The sequence below is a fragment of the Myiozetetes cayanensis genome, unplaced genomic scaffold, assembly GCF_022539395.1.
Source record: "Myiozetetes cayanensis isolate MyiCay16 unplaced genomic scaffold, myiCay2020 scf2-11, whole genome shotgun sequence".
Taxonomy (NCBI): Eukaryota; Metazoa; Chordata; class Aves; order Passeriformes; family Tyrannidae; genus Myiozetetes; species Myiozetetes cayanensis.
In genome coordinates, this window is record NW_026087411.1 from 8,137,421 (window position 1) to 8,152,063 (window position 14,643).

Genomic DNA, 14,643 nt, shown 5'->3' on the forward strand with positions numbered 1-14,643 from the left:
AAGAGAACAGCCTCTTGGGCTCAGCATCCTTTCATTAGCTCTGAAAGGACATGAGTCTAAAAGTCTGTATCTTCCATCTATCAACTGGTCTAATAAAAGTGCAAACCTGTCCTCTCTCTAACAATTTTTGCGATGCTTTAGTGAAGTAATTTTGTTACCCTGTTTAAAGTAGCAAGAAGTAATATAACCTTGATTGTTGCAGCTTCACAGGATGGTCCCTCTTATAGCATTATTTTTGTCTAAAGAACATTTTCAGAAAAAAATGGTTCTCCTCTCCAATCCACTGATAACAGGTGGTAGATTTAGAAATACTTTAAGCATTACAATTGAAGATAAACCTTTCATAATATACGACAGCCACCACGAAAAAAAAGCATTTGCCAAAGGTCCTTACAAGATTATCTGTCTGACATATTAAGTAGCTTGGTGTACACAGTATATAGAAGAGGAAAAAAAAGAAAAAAGGTATCTTTGCCTGCAGCTGGCAACTGTTTACAAATACTCCTAATTTTCCTCCTACAAATAGAATCCTAGAAGTACCTATCACTGTAATGTAAATGTTGGTAAATCTAGCTTTTCAAGGGGGATTGGTGTCATACCGTTTCCTGGTCAGTCTTATAAATATATATATATATATATTTAACAATAAAAGTAATGCCCAGTGTCTGGGCTCCCTGTAGAATTCTATTGGAAGAAACAATGCATTCCAAGAGAAAAAATGGCCTGAGTATCAGCTCCTTTCCCGGAAAGCTCACTCATACTAGGAGTAGCAATGAATCCAGCGATGTAAGAACTACACATCTGAGCCAGAACTGCAGGCAAGGATGTTTTATTTGCCTGAAAGATCTGTAGCAAGACATTCTCTCAGATTAAGCAGAGAGAATGTTCTGAGCTGAAGGGAGAATGGCTGGGCTATCTCATTTCACAAGGACATAGGGCTCAAGTTTGTAAAAGTTAAAAAAACCCCAAACTGCTCTCTTGCATCTAGTATGGTAAAACAGTGATCCATCTTAAGGAAAGAGGATTGGTTTTTCTACTGCAACAGCCTTTGAGCCTTGCTCTTTTCCTACCAGACGTTACAAAAACTTTTCAGCAAAACCCCAGACGTTCAACAGAAAATTCTGCCTGGACCAGGACCCTTTACTTGCCAAACCAGGACTTTTCTGGGCAACCACTGGGATAAGATCGGCTGTCTGAGTTAAAGAAAAGTGGTGCTCTGCTTCCCCTTGGAGCAAGCTGGCTCTGGCTTGGATTCTGTACAGGCTACTAATTACTGAGATCGGAAATGCTGAGACAGTGACAGTTGCTCTGTTACTGCACAGCTTTGCTACACTCCCAAGACATGACATTACTTCGAAGTCTGTCTCTTTCCCCTATATATTTAAAGTTTGCAAATGGCAAGGCTCTTGGCAGTTGTCTTAATATCAATATTATTACTTGAACAATTTCTTTGGCATTCCACTTGCAAAATAGGCCTAATGATATGTTCAACTAATGGAACAATTTCCCTATATCTATATTCCACTTACTCTAATGCACTGAGGTGTAACTCCAGCTTCATTTCATTATCACTTGACTAGCTCAAGCACTTGCATGTCTTTTTGGATTTATTAATGCACTGGGTTTAAAGTAATAACTATTTATGTATATAACTCCAGGAATATATTCTTCTTTCTAAGCATTTTCATCCACATCTATTTAAGTAGATATATTTCATTATGTTTCTGAATGCGAGACGCACTTTAAAAATGCCTTGATGTTTTTTCTCTAAGCTTAAAGTAATACCTCAGTGTTATTCTCTCCTGGGAGTGTTCAGATAGTGTCTTATCAATTTAAATTTAGGGCAAGTCTATGCTTAAAGACTTTCATTTCATTATATTAATAGTTTCACTTAAAAACAAAACAAAACCACCAGTTCCATCAATTTCTTCACAGTCTAAATATCAGGAACTTATTGGCAAAGGTAGAGGCAGTTGCTAACTCCTTGACTAAGTCCTCTATGCAAGAAACCAATCCTTCAAAGAGATGGGATAGCCCTACAGTGGGAGAGTCTGTTGATAGCTTGCCCAAGTCTGCTTTGTTAAATGCAGATGGCAATTCACAAGAGACCCCAAAAAAGGGAGCAAACAGCAGATACAATGGTCATCTGGTGATCTTCATCCAAACCTTCAGCTGATGTTCTCACCAGGTGGCATTTAGGATGGGGCTGACTTCAGCTGACATCTGTTGAAGTGGTGGTACCCTGTGGAAAAGTGTCAATTCGAGACTGCAAAGAAAGTCTGACACTGTATATTAATTGTTAGGGCACTTCTCCAGGAGAGGGACCCAGATAACGATTATTTCTCCAGGGGCACTTCAGGAGAGTCATTTGGGAAGCTTGTATCTGTCCTGCCTCTCCCTGTCTCCTCACAAGTTGAAGATCTAAGTGACTCCTATCAGAGCATACCAAACTTGAATCTTGGTGATACAAGACACTAAAATAAGACCTGCCGAATCCCTGACTACTGACCTAAAAGCAAAGCCTTCACTGAGTAAGGAATAAAGTTTTAGATGCTAAACTGGTTCATTTTAAGGCTATGGCTCATCAGAGAGTAGGTGCTCAGGTCCTTTGGCAAACCAGTAACATCAAGGCATACCAAAATCAGAACCATTAGTGAAATTTGCAAATGAGGAGAAAATTGCAATGAGGAGTCTATGAAAATGGGTGGTAAGGTCTTTTAACGTTCTATACCAAATTATGGAAGCTGAAAACTAAACCATCTTTCTCTGGACAGCTGTAATCTTCAGATCAATCTTTTGCATAGTCACATACCTGTGAAACACTGGATTTAGATGGTCTCCACCACAACCACCTCTCTGTAGTCACACATCAAAATCCCAGTTTTAGTTCAAGCAAAAAAATTGTAAAACCTTTCTGTGCATGAGAATGAGTATACTTTTAAAACTATGGTAGAGCTGATCATCTATATAATTTGGTGGAATGCAATTATGGTTTTCTATAACATAAGACCCAACCACAAAGGTTCTCTGTAGACAGGATTTTCAACAATGTCAGGTTTTTAAAAAACTTAAAAAAGAAATAAATCTTCCACCTTTCTCTCTTTTTGCCTTTGGGCTTGTCATACTTCAGCTCTGAAGAATCTTCTTGTCTCTCAGACTTTCCAGCCCAAGTGGGTTTTACATTTATAACAACAATACCAGGCTTTAAAGCATGTTTTCAAAGGCCTTAATGATGAAGGTGAGCATTAAGACTCTTGATTTGTTGACAAACTGACGTTGTATTCCACTCTGGCTTAATTTGAAGGGAAGGGACAGAGCCAGCAACAGCAGGCAGGGTACTGCCACTTTATCCTATGGGTTGGGGTACACTGCCAAAAAATAAAATCACACAATGAATGGATTAGACGTGAATGCAGCCTTTGAAATGCATGTTCAGTGAGCTCCAGACAAAAATATTATTAAGCAGTTAGACACCACTCGATGCTACCTGAATAATTCAATAGGTCTTTAAGTTTCAGCTGTCAATCACTGCAAACTGGAGATTACAAAGTCATCTACAAAAAGCTTTGTTCTAGCGAGATGAGACAGAAATATCACAATTTCCATGCTACCAGCCGAAGCAAAAGGAAAAAAAAAACCCACTGTGGCTACTGTGACAACATGTTCCTGTAGAATTAATAGAGACTCAGAATACACCAAAGCTCTGCTTCTTATTACTCCAAGGCCCTAACCACTAGACAGACAGACAGCGTGAGGAGTATTTAAGCAACTGCCACTTCTGAAGTGGGTGATAAAACAAAATACTAAAATCTGGATCTTGTCACACAAAGTTGGACTGATGTCAGCGCAAAGCAAAATAAAATGGGAGAAGGTTTAGGGTTGATAAAATTACGGAACACAGAATTCTAATGATGTATGATAGAAATAAATCATGGTCTTACAGGGGCGGGGGGGAAGGAGGATGGACTAACAAATTTACTATCCACCGGGTTTCCTTAAATTCTAGAAAGCAACCTCCTGTGTGAAATCTAAGATGAATGGCTAACATTTCTGAAGTGCTCCAGTGAGAGCCATCTTTCTCCCATTCATTCTTGCACAGGGACAGCTCAAGTTTAAAGCCCTCATTCAGACACAGTTGGGCTCTAACCCCTGTGGTATCCTTTCAGACCCAGAGAAACCCTACCAGCATCTTTAATGAAAGAGCAAAGTGTGTACTAAGTGTATGGAAAAGCAATATACACTAGGAGCTACATACATTAGTGCGAATCATTTTCTTCTCAAGAGTCAAGAGAACCAGCGCCACGCACCAGGTTTCGGGAGGAAATACAGATACAGCAGGGAATGAAGGAACTAGCTGTACAGAGCACACAAAAGCAGTATCACAAGCAGTTTTGATGGTTCACACATTTTAAATGTCTGCATTTGTCCAGGATCAGAGCCTCTATGTGCAGCTGATCTTTAAAGAAAGTTCTCATTACAATATTTGGCTTTGGAAAGAAGAAAGGATGCCAGCTGTTGTCTTTTTGCTGCACCCTTTTTGGAAGTCAGATGGTACTCGATTACTATACCTACCCAGAGGGAAAAACTCGCCCATTTTCTTCTTGAAAATTTTGTAGTCAATCTCCAAAAAGACACAGAAGATGATACGATCCACCTGTAAGAAACAAAATGATTCACAGTGAAACGATTGCAATCATCCATATTGATAATAATAGTCAATAAAGGCAAAGAAACTTTTAAGGCAACACACTCTTATACTCCAGGCAAACAAGAAAACATCACAGGGCTGCATGTTTTGACTTTATTGTGCATTTGTGTTGTAATTTATAAAATAACCTTTGCAATTGCAGCTCACAACTGCATTCTTTGTAAACTGCCTCCTGTTTATGCAAACTGCTCTTGAGCACAGTATAAATGACTTTTGGCATTCCGGATGAGGGCTGGGATGCAATGTTTGATGAAAGAGTCACATGGGGGGCTTCTAATAAGCATACAAAAGAGTAAATGGGTAAGCAAAGAGCTCTTTTTCCAATCCTTGTCCAACAAACCTATTTGCAAACCCATTTAGTATTTTAAAATGGCTCTAAAAGGTTTCATGTGGTTTTAATTTACATGAAAACACTTACTCTCGCTGTAATACAAGCAGAATGCAGCAAAAAACAAAAGCTGATTAGATGACAGGTAGCACACGGGGTAAATAAAACATTTAATATGCCATCTACTTTAGCACGGCTGAGCATATCAATGAAACCACAGCCCATAATGTATGCACCACCCACCAATGAGTTCAAATAAATTCTTTGGGAGATCACTGTATGTGAAAAGCTTTCCTAAAAGACACACACACACACACAAAAAAAAGCAAGCTAAACAAAACAACAGAATTCTAAAGCCTTTCAGGCTGAAAAACACCCACACCGGACTTCAGTCTTGCGATTTCTTTGTGTTATCTGTTTGCACTGCCCAGCACAAACTGCCACTGCAACCAAAACCCAGCTTGGAAGGGGGTGCTGAGGAAGGCAAAAAGCCCCTCCCATGGCTGAGCTGAGGGACCTGCAACCCAGTAATCATCTTTTTCTCTGAAGTGCATAAGAGCTTAACCAGAAAGGGATGAAGCCCAAGCAACAGGAAATTCAGCATCATGTCCTGGTGTCTCCATGGGTAATAAGACGATTGTCATAGCAGGACTATTCAAGAGCGCCTTTGCACTTGCTAGAAAAAGCAACAGCCTCTCCCCCTGCAGGGAAACAGCGTGAGGAGCGCTCTCAAAAATGCCTTCTTTCCCTCATCTTTAGTAGAAAATGCTGGTTTTTTTGGTGGAACTGCTCTCACAAGCCAAGTCCAAGCCTTGGCTTCAAAGACACTGCTATGCTGAACTGTTCCGGACGTCATTTCAGAGCCCATTTTGGAGCATCCCAGTAGAATACAGAAGGGGATGAGAGCAGGCAAACACCAGCAAAGCTGGAAAATGCCAGTAGCTACGAACAAGGACAACTCTGAACCAAAGGTGACTACAAAACCTAAATGATCAAACTAGGTAGGAAATTTCACGACTAGTGATAGGACAAGGAGAAACGGCCTCAATTTGCACCAGGGGAAGTTCAGGTTGGATATGAGGAAAAATCTCTTTACTGAAAGAGTGGTTAAGCATCCTCAGTGGTCGGATGGAGTCACCATACCTGGAAATGATTAAAAAATGACTGGATGTGGCACTTTGTGATATGGTTTTAGCGGGCATGGTGGCATTCCCTCAAAGGTGGGAATTTCACTCAAAGCATGGTCTTAGAGCTCTTTTCCAACCTTACTCACTCTGTGATACTATATCAGACTGAAGGTACAGGCTATGCTAGTGTTAAGGAAGAAAGAGGCTTGTGAGCAGGAGAGAAAGCAGCAGGGCAGAGCAGGGAAGCATGTTGGCAGATTTGTCAGCAAGAAAACTGCCTGTTGCTGTCTGCTCATATGATGCTCACAGAACCAAGCTGTTCTGTGCATCCCTCGTAAACAAACCAGGCTAGACCTTAAAAATATGCTGGACTGTGGAATCAGCTGCTCTTCACAAAGAACTTGACTAGTGACGTGCTCAAGCCTGAAAGCCACACTCATCTTCGCACTCAGGAATTCGTACTGTAAATCACCACTGGCCAGAGGTGCTACATTTTAACTATGGGAGAGTTCAGATGATCTTTAAGGTACCTACTAACCCAGATCATTCTATGATTCTGTGTTTCTACCTAAGTTGGGTGTTTTCAGGAGGGAGGTCTTAGTCAGTGAGTGCTTAAATTACATTTAATGTGAAAACTGTATTAAGATAGTGCTGGGGTGGTGAGAGATTGTCATCTTCTATCTCCGCCTCGTGAACGGAGCAGATATTCAAGCACTATGAGTGATAGGCCCAATATATGAACCAGAACAGACAAAAGAGCAAGGATGGAAATGTATAAAGCAGAGGAGGAATGATATTCCCACGCAGAGAAGTTCTGAGTCTCTATATAGTCTCATATTCTCTGCTGCAAATCCTACAGACATTTGCCTCATTCTATATAGTCCAGCTTCTCAAGGTGTTCCCTTTATTTATTCAGTGCAGCTGACAATGATAAAACTTCTGCAAATGAGAATTTCTACTCCTTCTAATATAATTCCTTAATTTAAAGATAGGGAATCTCTCGGGCAACGGCAGACTATTTCAAAATTTCTAGCCTCCTGACTGTACACATCCTATATATAAACCTGTTCCATTTCTTCTTGGTGTGAGAAAAAATGCTCTATTTTTAAGTATGCATAAGATATTGTGATGACAGCTGAAATCCTGTGTTTATCTGATTGAATGGCATGTGTTGGCAGATAGTAAATCTGAAATTAAACCATATTCTATCATCCTGCCAGTCATTGACTATTTTATCTAACATCCCCAGCTAAAATAACTTGAGATTAGGTAGGGAAAGTAACCCTCGTCCTTGTTGTTCCCATTCCAGCTACAATATGGAGAGGTTTCATCCAAGTGACTACCAACCTGCTTTGCCTGCTGGCCCACAAAAGCTCAGCAGGAGTTTTGGGATGCACACTTAGGAAAGCTACTCCTTATTCAAAGAGGAAATCTCTCCTCCCATGTGGCTTGGAAATGGCATCTTGATTCGAGTGTCACACCACCCCTTTAGAGAGGGCAAGGAATTACTCCCAGGGACTCCCCTGGCTGAGCCCAGGAAGCCCCCAGTGCCTTTTGTAGGTGCCTGGCTCCTCCACAGCTGACCAAGCACCACTCAACTGCAGCAGAAGTGTAAAAGAGCTCCAAGTTGAAGGTATTAAAGCCCATCCTTGATTGACAGCTTTTTTTTGAAGGCTGGTATTAAAACCAACCATCCTCTGTCAGAGCCTGATTAAATTCTGGTCGCTTCATGGCTATGAATAGGTGGATCAAAGAACCCCAAAATTAAGAGCACTGCAGCACAGGAAGAAGGGAGTTAAAATGCATGAGCTGTTCACTTACTAGGCAGCTTCACAGCTCAAGGCTGTGAGTATATTTGATTTTTTTTTTTAAATATATTTTTTTCTTTTTTTCTTGGGCCCTGCTCTCCTTGCCAGGCTGTATTTCATTTTGATGGGGATAACTTCCAGATTGTTTTGTTAGCTACACCTGACAAGAATTAGTAAACTTCTGCACGGCTTACAGGGCTCAGGCTATTTTCATAGAATCCCAGAATGGTTTGGGTTGGGAAAGACCTTAAATATTATCTAGTTCCAATCTTCCATCATGGGCAGCAACACCTTCCACTAGACCTGGCTGCTTCAAATCCCTTTCAGCCTGGCCCTGTATACATTTTTTGCAGTACAATGGACCTTAAGGCCAGGGTTTTAGAAGGACAGAGCCAAATCTCATGAACTGAAAACTGCTCCACTGGGTATAAAAGCACTGTTGACCCAAGAGCAGCAGCACTGACCTGGGTGCAAAGAAAGCAGCAAAAACATTTCCTCCTGGTTTCTGCTCACTGGGGGTTTGTTTGTTTGTATTTTCCCTGGTGACTCTGAGAGCACTTCGCGTCTGGTGAGTTTGCAGTTTACTGGCAAGTTTGTGCACGTTGGGTGTGTTCATTCACAGAGCACTAAGGGTCTACCAGAGCTCCGTGGGAGGCTGGGCAGGTGCTCCAGGACTAAAGGGTCACCACAGCATGGGAATGATGAAAAGCTGCTGAGGGTCCCACAGACCCTTCCTAAAGGACCCTTCCCTCTACTGCAATGTGTGGGAGGACACTGCATGTGTACGCGCACATCTCTGCGTGCAGCTGCTGCTACAGGAGGAATTTATACTCCACAGCTGTATCTACATAAAAAAAGAGAGAGGGCGAGTTTTTACGTGGGCATATACTGATGGGACAAGGGGGAATGGTTTTAAACTAGAAGAAGAGAGGTGTAGATTCGATGTGAGGAAGAAATTCTTTACTGTGAGGGTGACGAGACACTGGCACGGGTTGCCCAGAGAAAGTGTGAATGTCCCATTCCTGGAAATGTTCAAGGCCAGGTTGGATGTGGCTTTAAGTAACATGGTCTAGTGGAAGATGTCCCTGTTGGTGGCAAGGGGGTTGAAACTTCATGATTTTTAAGGTCCCTTCCAACCCAAAACTTTCTATGCTTCTATACGTATTTTAGCATCAAAAATGTCTATGTTTTTATCTCAGTTCTTTTGCTGTGGTCTCAGGCAGCTGTCTGATTTCTCTGACTTAACTTCTCTATCTGTCTAGGGGACAGGAGTACCTTGTTGTGCACTTATGCACTGCTTCAAAGAGTTATTGCCAAGCACAATCCACAGGACATGCCAAATGCTGTCACAGGTATAGCTGTGCGTTTGCTCAAGTGCCAAGCTGAATATATCAAGCACAGATCTGAAGCAGAAAACTGATCAAAAGCCATTCTAGACTATTTCACCTAATGAGTGTTTCCATGTCACTGCCACCCTGTGTCCTAACAAAATAACAGCTCACAATGAAAACAAACCCAACTGTGTTTCAGCACTCCCAAGTATTTCATGCATGTCCCCAGTACCAGGATATTTACAAAAAAATTTCATAATCATTTCAGTCCTACCAGAAAATATAGAGTAGAAAACCAACGCAAAAATGTTAAAAATGTTTCTCAGTCCCAAATGTATGTTGTAACAAAAAAACAAAGAGAAGGGAGCAGCTTTTTGCTCTTTGTACATGTAGCAAATCCCTTTTATACAACACCCCTGCCTGATCCCATCAGGACCTGTTGTCATAAGGCAATGGTGAACACCAGAAGCTTGCTGAAACATTTTTAGTTTATCAAAATTCTGTGGAGTTAATTCAAAACTCAGTGAAGCCAAACAGAGGGGTTTTATTGACTTCAGAGTGCTTGGATCGGTGCCTATACTCCGGAACACCAGATAGAACGTTTGCCTCCTTAAGAATTCAAGTTCTTCTGATACAGACATTTCATTTCCCCAAATGTTAGATTCTTTCTCAGAGATATCCTTAAAAATCACAGTTCAGAGCTGCCTGAACCCATTAATATACCTAGACTGCATTGCCTGTGAGGAAGGAGCCCTGAACCTTCAAGGCCATTGGGATGGTACTTTAAGCAACCTGGTATAGTGGAAGATGTCCCTGCCCAGCAGGGGTTGGAATTAGATGGTCTTTAAGGTTGCTTCCAACCCAAACCATTCAATCATGCTGCAATCCCCCATTTTGCTTCTAATTGGACTGTGACTGCTCAGGTAGCCCTGTTGGCTTTCGTTGCCTGACCAGACATCCCTTGTAGAGACTAGTGGCAACAAAGCCACCTAAGTCAGGTTTCCAAGGCCATGCTCTTACAGAATCAAAAATCTCAGTTGTAGGAAGAATAGAATAAGGAGCAAGAGATTTTTAATGCACCATAGGGTCAGGATAGGAGTGTCCTAGCTTGTCCCTGCACACCCTGTAAAATGTATTCTATTTCTGTGACAGGGGCTGAGTTTGCTGTTCTGAAGTCCACATCTCTCTCTTGCTTATCTTCAGGGACCCCATTTGCCATGTCTTTCTTTTCTGTTTTTCTGACAGAGCTCCTCCCCGCCCAGGACCAAAGTGACTCACTGAACTGCCTACATACAGAAGTACACTTCAAAGAGATCAACATCTGTTTCTGACTCCCTTAAAGAAAGATCTTCTTGGTGCTGACAGTCTCCTCTTCAGCCTGATCCGATCCTCTGGTAATCCTATTGCAACCAACTAACAGATGGAAATACCAGCTTTGCAAAAGAACACAGGCATCTGCCATATACCTCACAACAGCTGTGATCCACTTTGCCAGAGGTGCTGCCTTTCCTGTGCACCAGGCACATCTGGCCAGCTGTCCAGACAGTATCCTGCCTGACCAAACAGAGCAGAAGGGACTGCATCTCCCCTTGGAAACTGGCCCTGATCGAGGGTAGAAGTTTTCAGACACTCCTTCCGAAGGTGAGTGCTTCAGGCCCAATAAAAACTAATCATTTCACAGCACTGTAAATTAAAATTCAGCCTCCTGGTATTATTACTAATTTCACAGGAACCATTAGAGCATAGAGCCTAGCCGACTGTCTGCTCATTTTGGCATGACATCATGGTCTATGATTGCAGAATTACTCTCACAAAGAACTTCAGTCAAGTATTTATGGCAAATACAAAGCTTTGGCGCTGCCTCCATCCTCAGAACAAGATTTAAGCGGGGCAGAGGTGTCAGACTGGTGATACGGTGAATTTGACAATCAACGAACTGTGTGATGATGTTCACAAAGCTATTCACCTCGCCTTAAGAGCTTTACTCTTGGCCCAGCTTCAAAACCACCGCAGACCTGAGCCAAAACGCCCCATGTTTACTTGACCTTGCAGTCATCCGAGAGAGCCCAGCTTCAGGCAAACAGGACATCTCTGGATCACCCTTCAATCCAGGGAGAGAGGAATGTACTCTCTCTCAGGGCACAGCTCTTTGGTTTCCATGGATTTGAGTTTTGAGACTCCTTGGAATCCAAAACAAAAACCTAAATAAAAATCCACATTACTGCAAGACTCCTGCTAGTAATGGTATTAATGGAGCGTTATGATATCACATCAAGAGCAAATGCCCGTTGAGGACTAGCTGTGAAGAAGCAACTCTTACTTAAACCAACATATTACTGAGGCAGCCATTGGAGGAAAAAATAATACGAACCACATGTATTATAAAATGATTTATGCCTATCACAAACAGAGTGGAATGGTTTCTATGGTGGTCCCGCTGCAGTTAAAAACCAGAAACAGAAAGTTATTATTAGTGCTTTAATATCCTACTTCACGATGGAATGCATACTTCTCTTGGAGTGAAAGATAATTAAAAGTCCAAAGGCAATTAAAAAAACACACACAAAACAACAACAACAACAACAACAACAACCCCCCCCCACCAGAAATTTATTACCAGTTTAAAATATTAATACAAACAACAACCCTGAACATAGGGCTTTGCAGCAATCTCTGCCGCCTCTAAAACAAAATGCAGTAGCAACACCCTTAACAATGAACCTCAAGATAAATTTAAAATATGGTCAGAATGTCTCTCCCTGTCCTTTGTGCCTCCCTGCTCCTACAGCTCTGCTCATATTCAACAGCTGAGGGCAAATTACTCCCTGTATCACACGGGTACCAGACACACCAGTGCAGTTATCACTATGGCCCAAGCCTTTCTCCATATCACTGAAACACATTAAAACCCATAACACTTCTCAGTGGAGAACCACTTTTACCCACAGGTCGCAAGCACACGTCAGCATTGCAGTTTTGTGATAGCTTTGGTAGATCCCTGCCTCCAGGTGGAGGTTTGATGTGCCCAAGGTCACAGGAAACAAGAGCAGCAGAACTAGACCAGGACTCTGTTTTTTAACCCCTGTTCTCTCTCGACCAAAGATGTTACAGAAGAAAAACAAAAGATCCCATCAGTGGTCACAAGCAAAGTTCACAAGCTTTGCTGCACACCACTGGTTTTCCTCTGGTGGAAATATCCTTTCAGTATGCCCATATATTGTGAGAATCAATAACGATAACTCCTTTTCCCCTAATACATTGGTTGTTTTTTAAAGGTTACTTATTCTCCATGAGAGAATTCACTCTGTGAATATCTCCAATACCTTTTTAATACAGTGCATTATTCAAGGACAGGTGGAGTTTTCCCTTTTGGACACCTTTGTGCTGAGCTGTTAGTTTTTTGTGTGAACAAAGCACCTGCCTGACAAGCAGAATGGCTATCCTAAAGAACCAACCTGGATCTAAAATAGGAAATTACAACAGCATTTTTTGAGGAACTCACAGTTTTTTGCTGATCATTTGTATATGTCCCAGTTACTTATATATTGCATGGTTATTCTGACAAATAAGATGTGATAGTCCTGCAGTGCTAATACAAACAGAGACAGGCTATAAAATAACCAGCCCTTAATATTCCACATGTGGTTTCTTTCTCAACTACAAAAAGTTTTTCAGTTTCCTAAAGGTGAAAAAACCTGTAAAACCAGCCTAGGATTTAAGGGAACGTCTCAGTATATTTCTTTTGATGGTCACTAAAAGTTGTCAGGGAAGGGGCAGGAGAGTAGTTTAAAAATGCATTTGTTTTTACCAAGATATCCATCAATCAGCACAACTCACTTTTATGCCACACAAACACGATGACATAAAGCCCATTAATCTTTTCCAGCTTAATACCTACTGTCCTTTGAAGATACATGTTTGGAATATCTGAAGGCGACCTCCATTTTTCACAGCTCCCAGTCATAGGGCAGCTGACACAGCCAAGATAATCCTGTATTCAGCGAAACCGGGGGAATGAATGGATTCTGATGAATGTAATTTGCTATCTCAGTGACAAATGGCAAATGGGAAGAGAGGGTGTGCATGCAAATATAACTGCGTTAAATAAGGGCTTGTGAAGGATAGTACTCTGAAAATATCTGATAGGCAGTTTTACAACAACCATGCCTTTTGGAGGAGATAAATCATCAGCTTACTTAGAGTTATCATTATATCCTCATTGTGGAGCTCCGCTGAATAAGATGGAATTGTGGCATACAATCAAGCAGGGCGTTGTGATCCCATAAGCCAAGTTTTTGCTTCATGTTTTACCTTACAACATCAGTTTTTCAGTATCTTTTTAGTACAGCTTGGACTCAAATACCCCAAAGTTCCCAATGATTATGAGCATCATAAACCTGCCTGGGCATCCAAACTGTTGTACACTAATTCCAAAAAATGTTACATTCCACTAACACCAAAAACTCTTTGCTGGATTGAGGTGTCACTTCAGAAAATTCTTGGGTTCTTTCTTAATGTTTTTACCAGTTTTGTTATAGTACCATGTCATATCTACCAATACAATTTCTACTCCCTCCCAGGGCCAGCAGGAGAATCAGCACTACTTGCTCAGAGCCTACCACTCAAAAGCCAAAATATGCTTGAAAACAGAAACATAATCTCTTCCTTGCCATCATGTTAGTGGCTGCTGTAAGATTCTGAATAGAAAACAGCCACAGGTTTTAAACCTACAGAAAGACCAAGTGCTGGTGCCTCCTACCCTTCAGACAGGTAGGAATATCACAGAATCATACAATAGCCTGGGGTTGGAAGGGACCTTGAACACTTCCAACCCTCTGCCATGGGCAGGGATACCTCCCACTAGACCAGGTTGCTTAAAGTCCCGTACAGCCTGGCCCTGAATACTTCCAGGGATGGGACATCCACAATTTCTCTGGGTAACCCTGTTCCAGCTTCTAAATGATGAGCAATTTAAGTTTGGATGCCAGAGCATCCCCTCCTGCCACAGAAACAGGAGTGCTGACGTCTTGTGGCTGGGACAAGAACGTTGGTTTCTGGCTATGATGCTGAGAAGTCCTGAGCAGGCTCCTGAGAATACACAATAGATGTCTGAGCTGCAGAATGTGGGCAGGAGAAAGAGTTCCTGGAAGCAGCAGATGATGGCTTAAACAACTTTTTAGGTGTGCTGTTACAGGCAGGGTAAAATGGCAGCCATGATAAACTCAGCAACCATTTTCTCACTGAGGTCAAGTAAAGGTTTGGCCTCACCTCAGGGGCTGGGGTACATTCCAACTGCTGACTGCTGTTACTTGTGCTTTCCACATTATTTTCTAAATTACTG

At 41.7% G+C, this 14,643-nt stretch overlaps 1 protein-coding gene across 4 annotated transcripts in view; it reads right to left on the bottom strand.

Moving 5' to 3' along the window:
• The window catches only part of MACROD2 (mono-ADP ribosylhydrolase 2), a 1,470,694-nt gene that overhangs the window by 732,123 nt on the left and 723,928 nt on the right, over positions 1 to 14,643 (bottom strand). For all 4 annotated transcript variants that reach the window (XM_050314972.1, XM_050314974.1, XM_050314971.1 and 1 more), the window contains exon 9: positions 4,573 to 4,654. In XM_050314972.1, the coding sequence (XP_050170929.1) occupies positions 4,573 to 4,654 (82 nt within the window). The remainder of the gene's footprint in view (positions 1 to 4,572; positions 4,655 to 14,643) is intronic.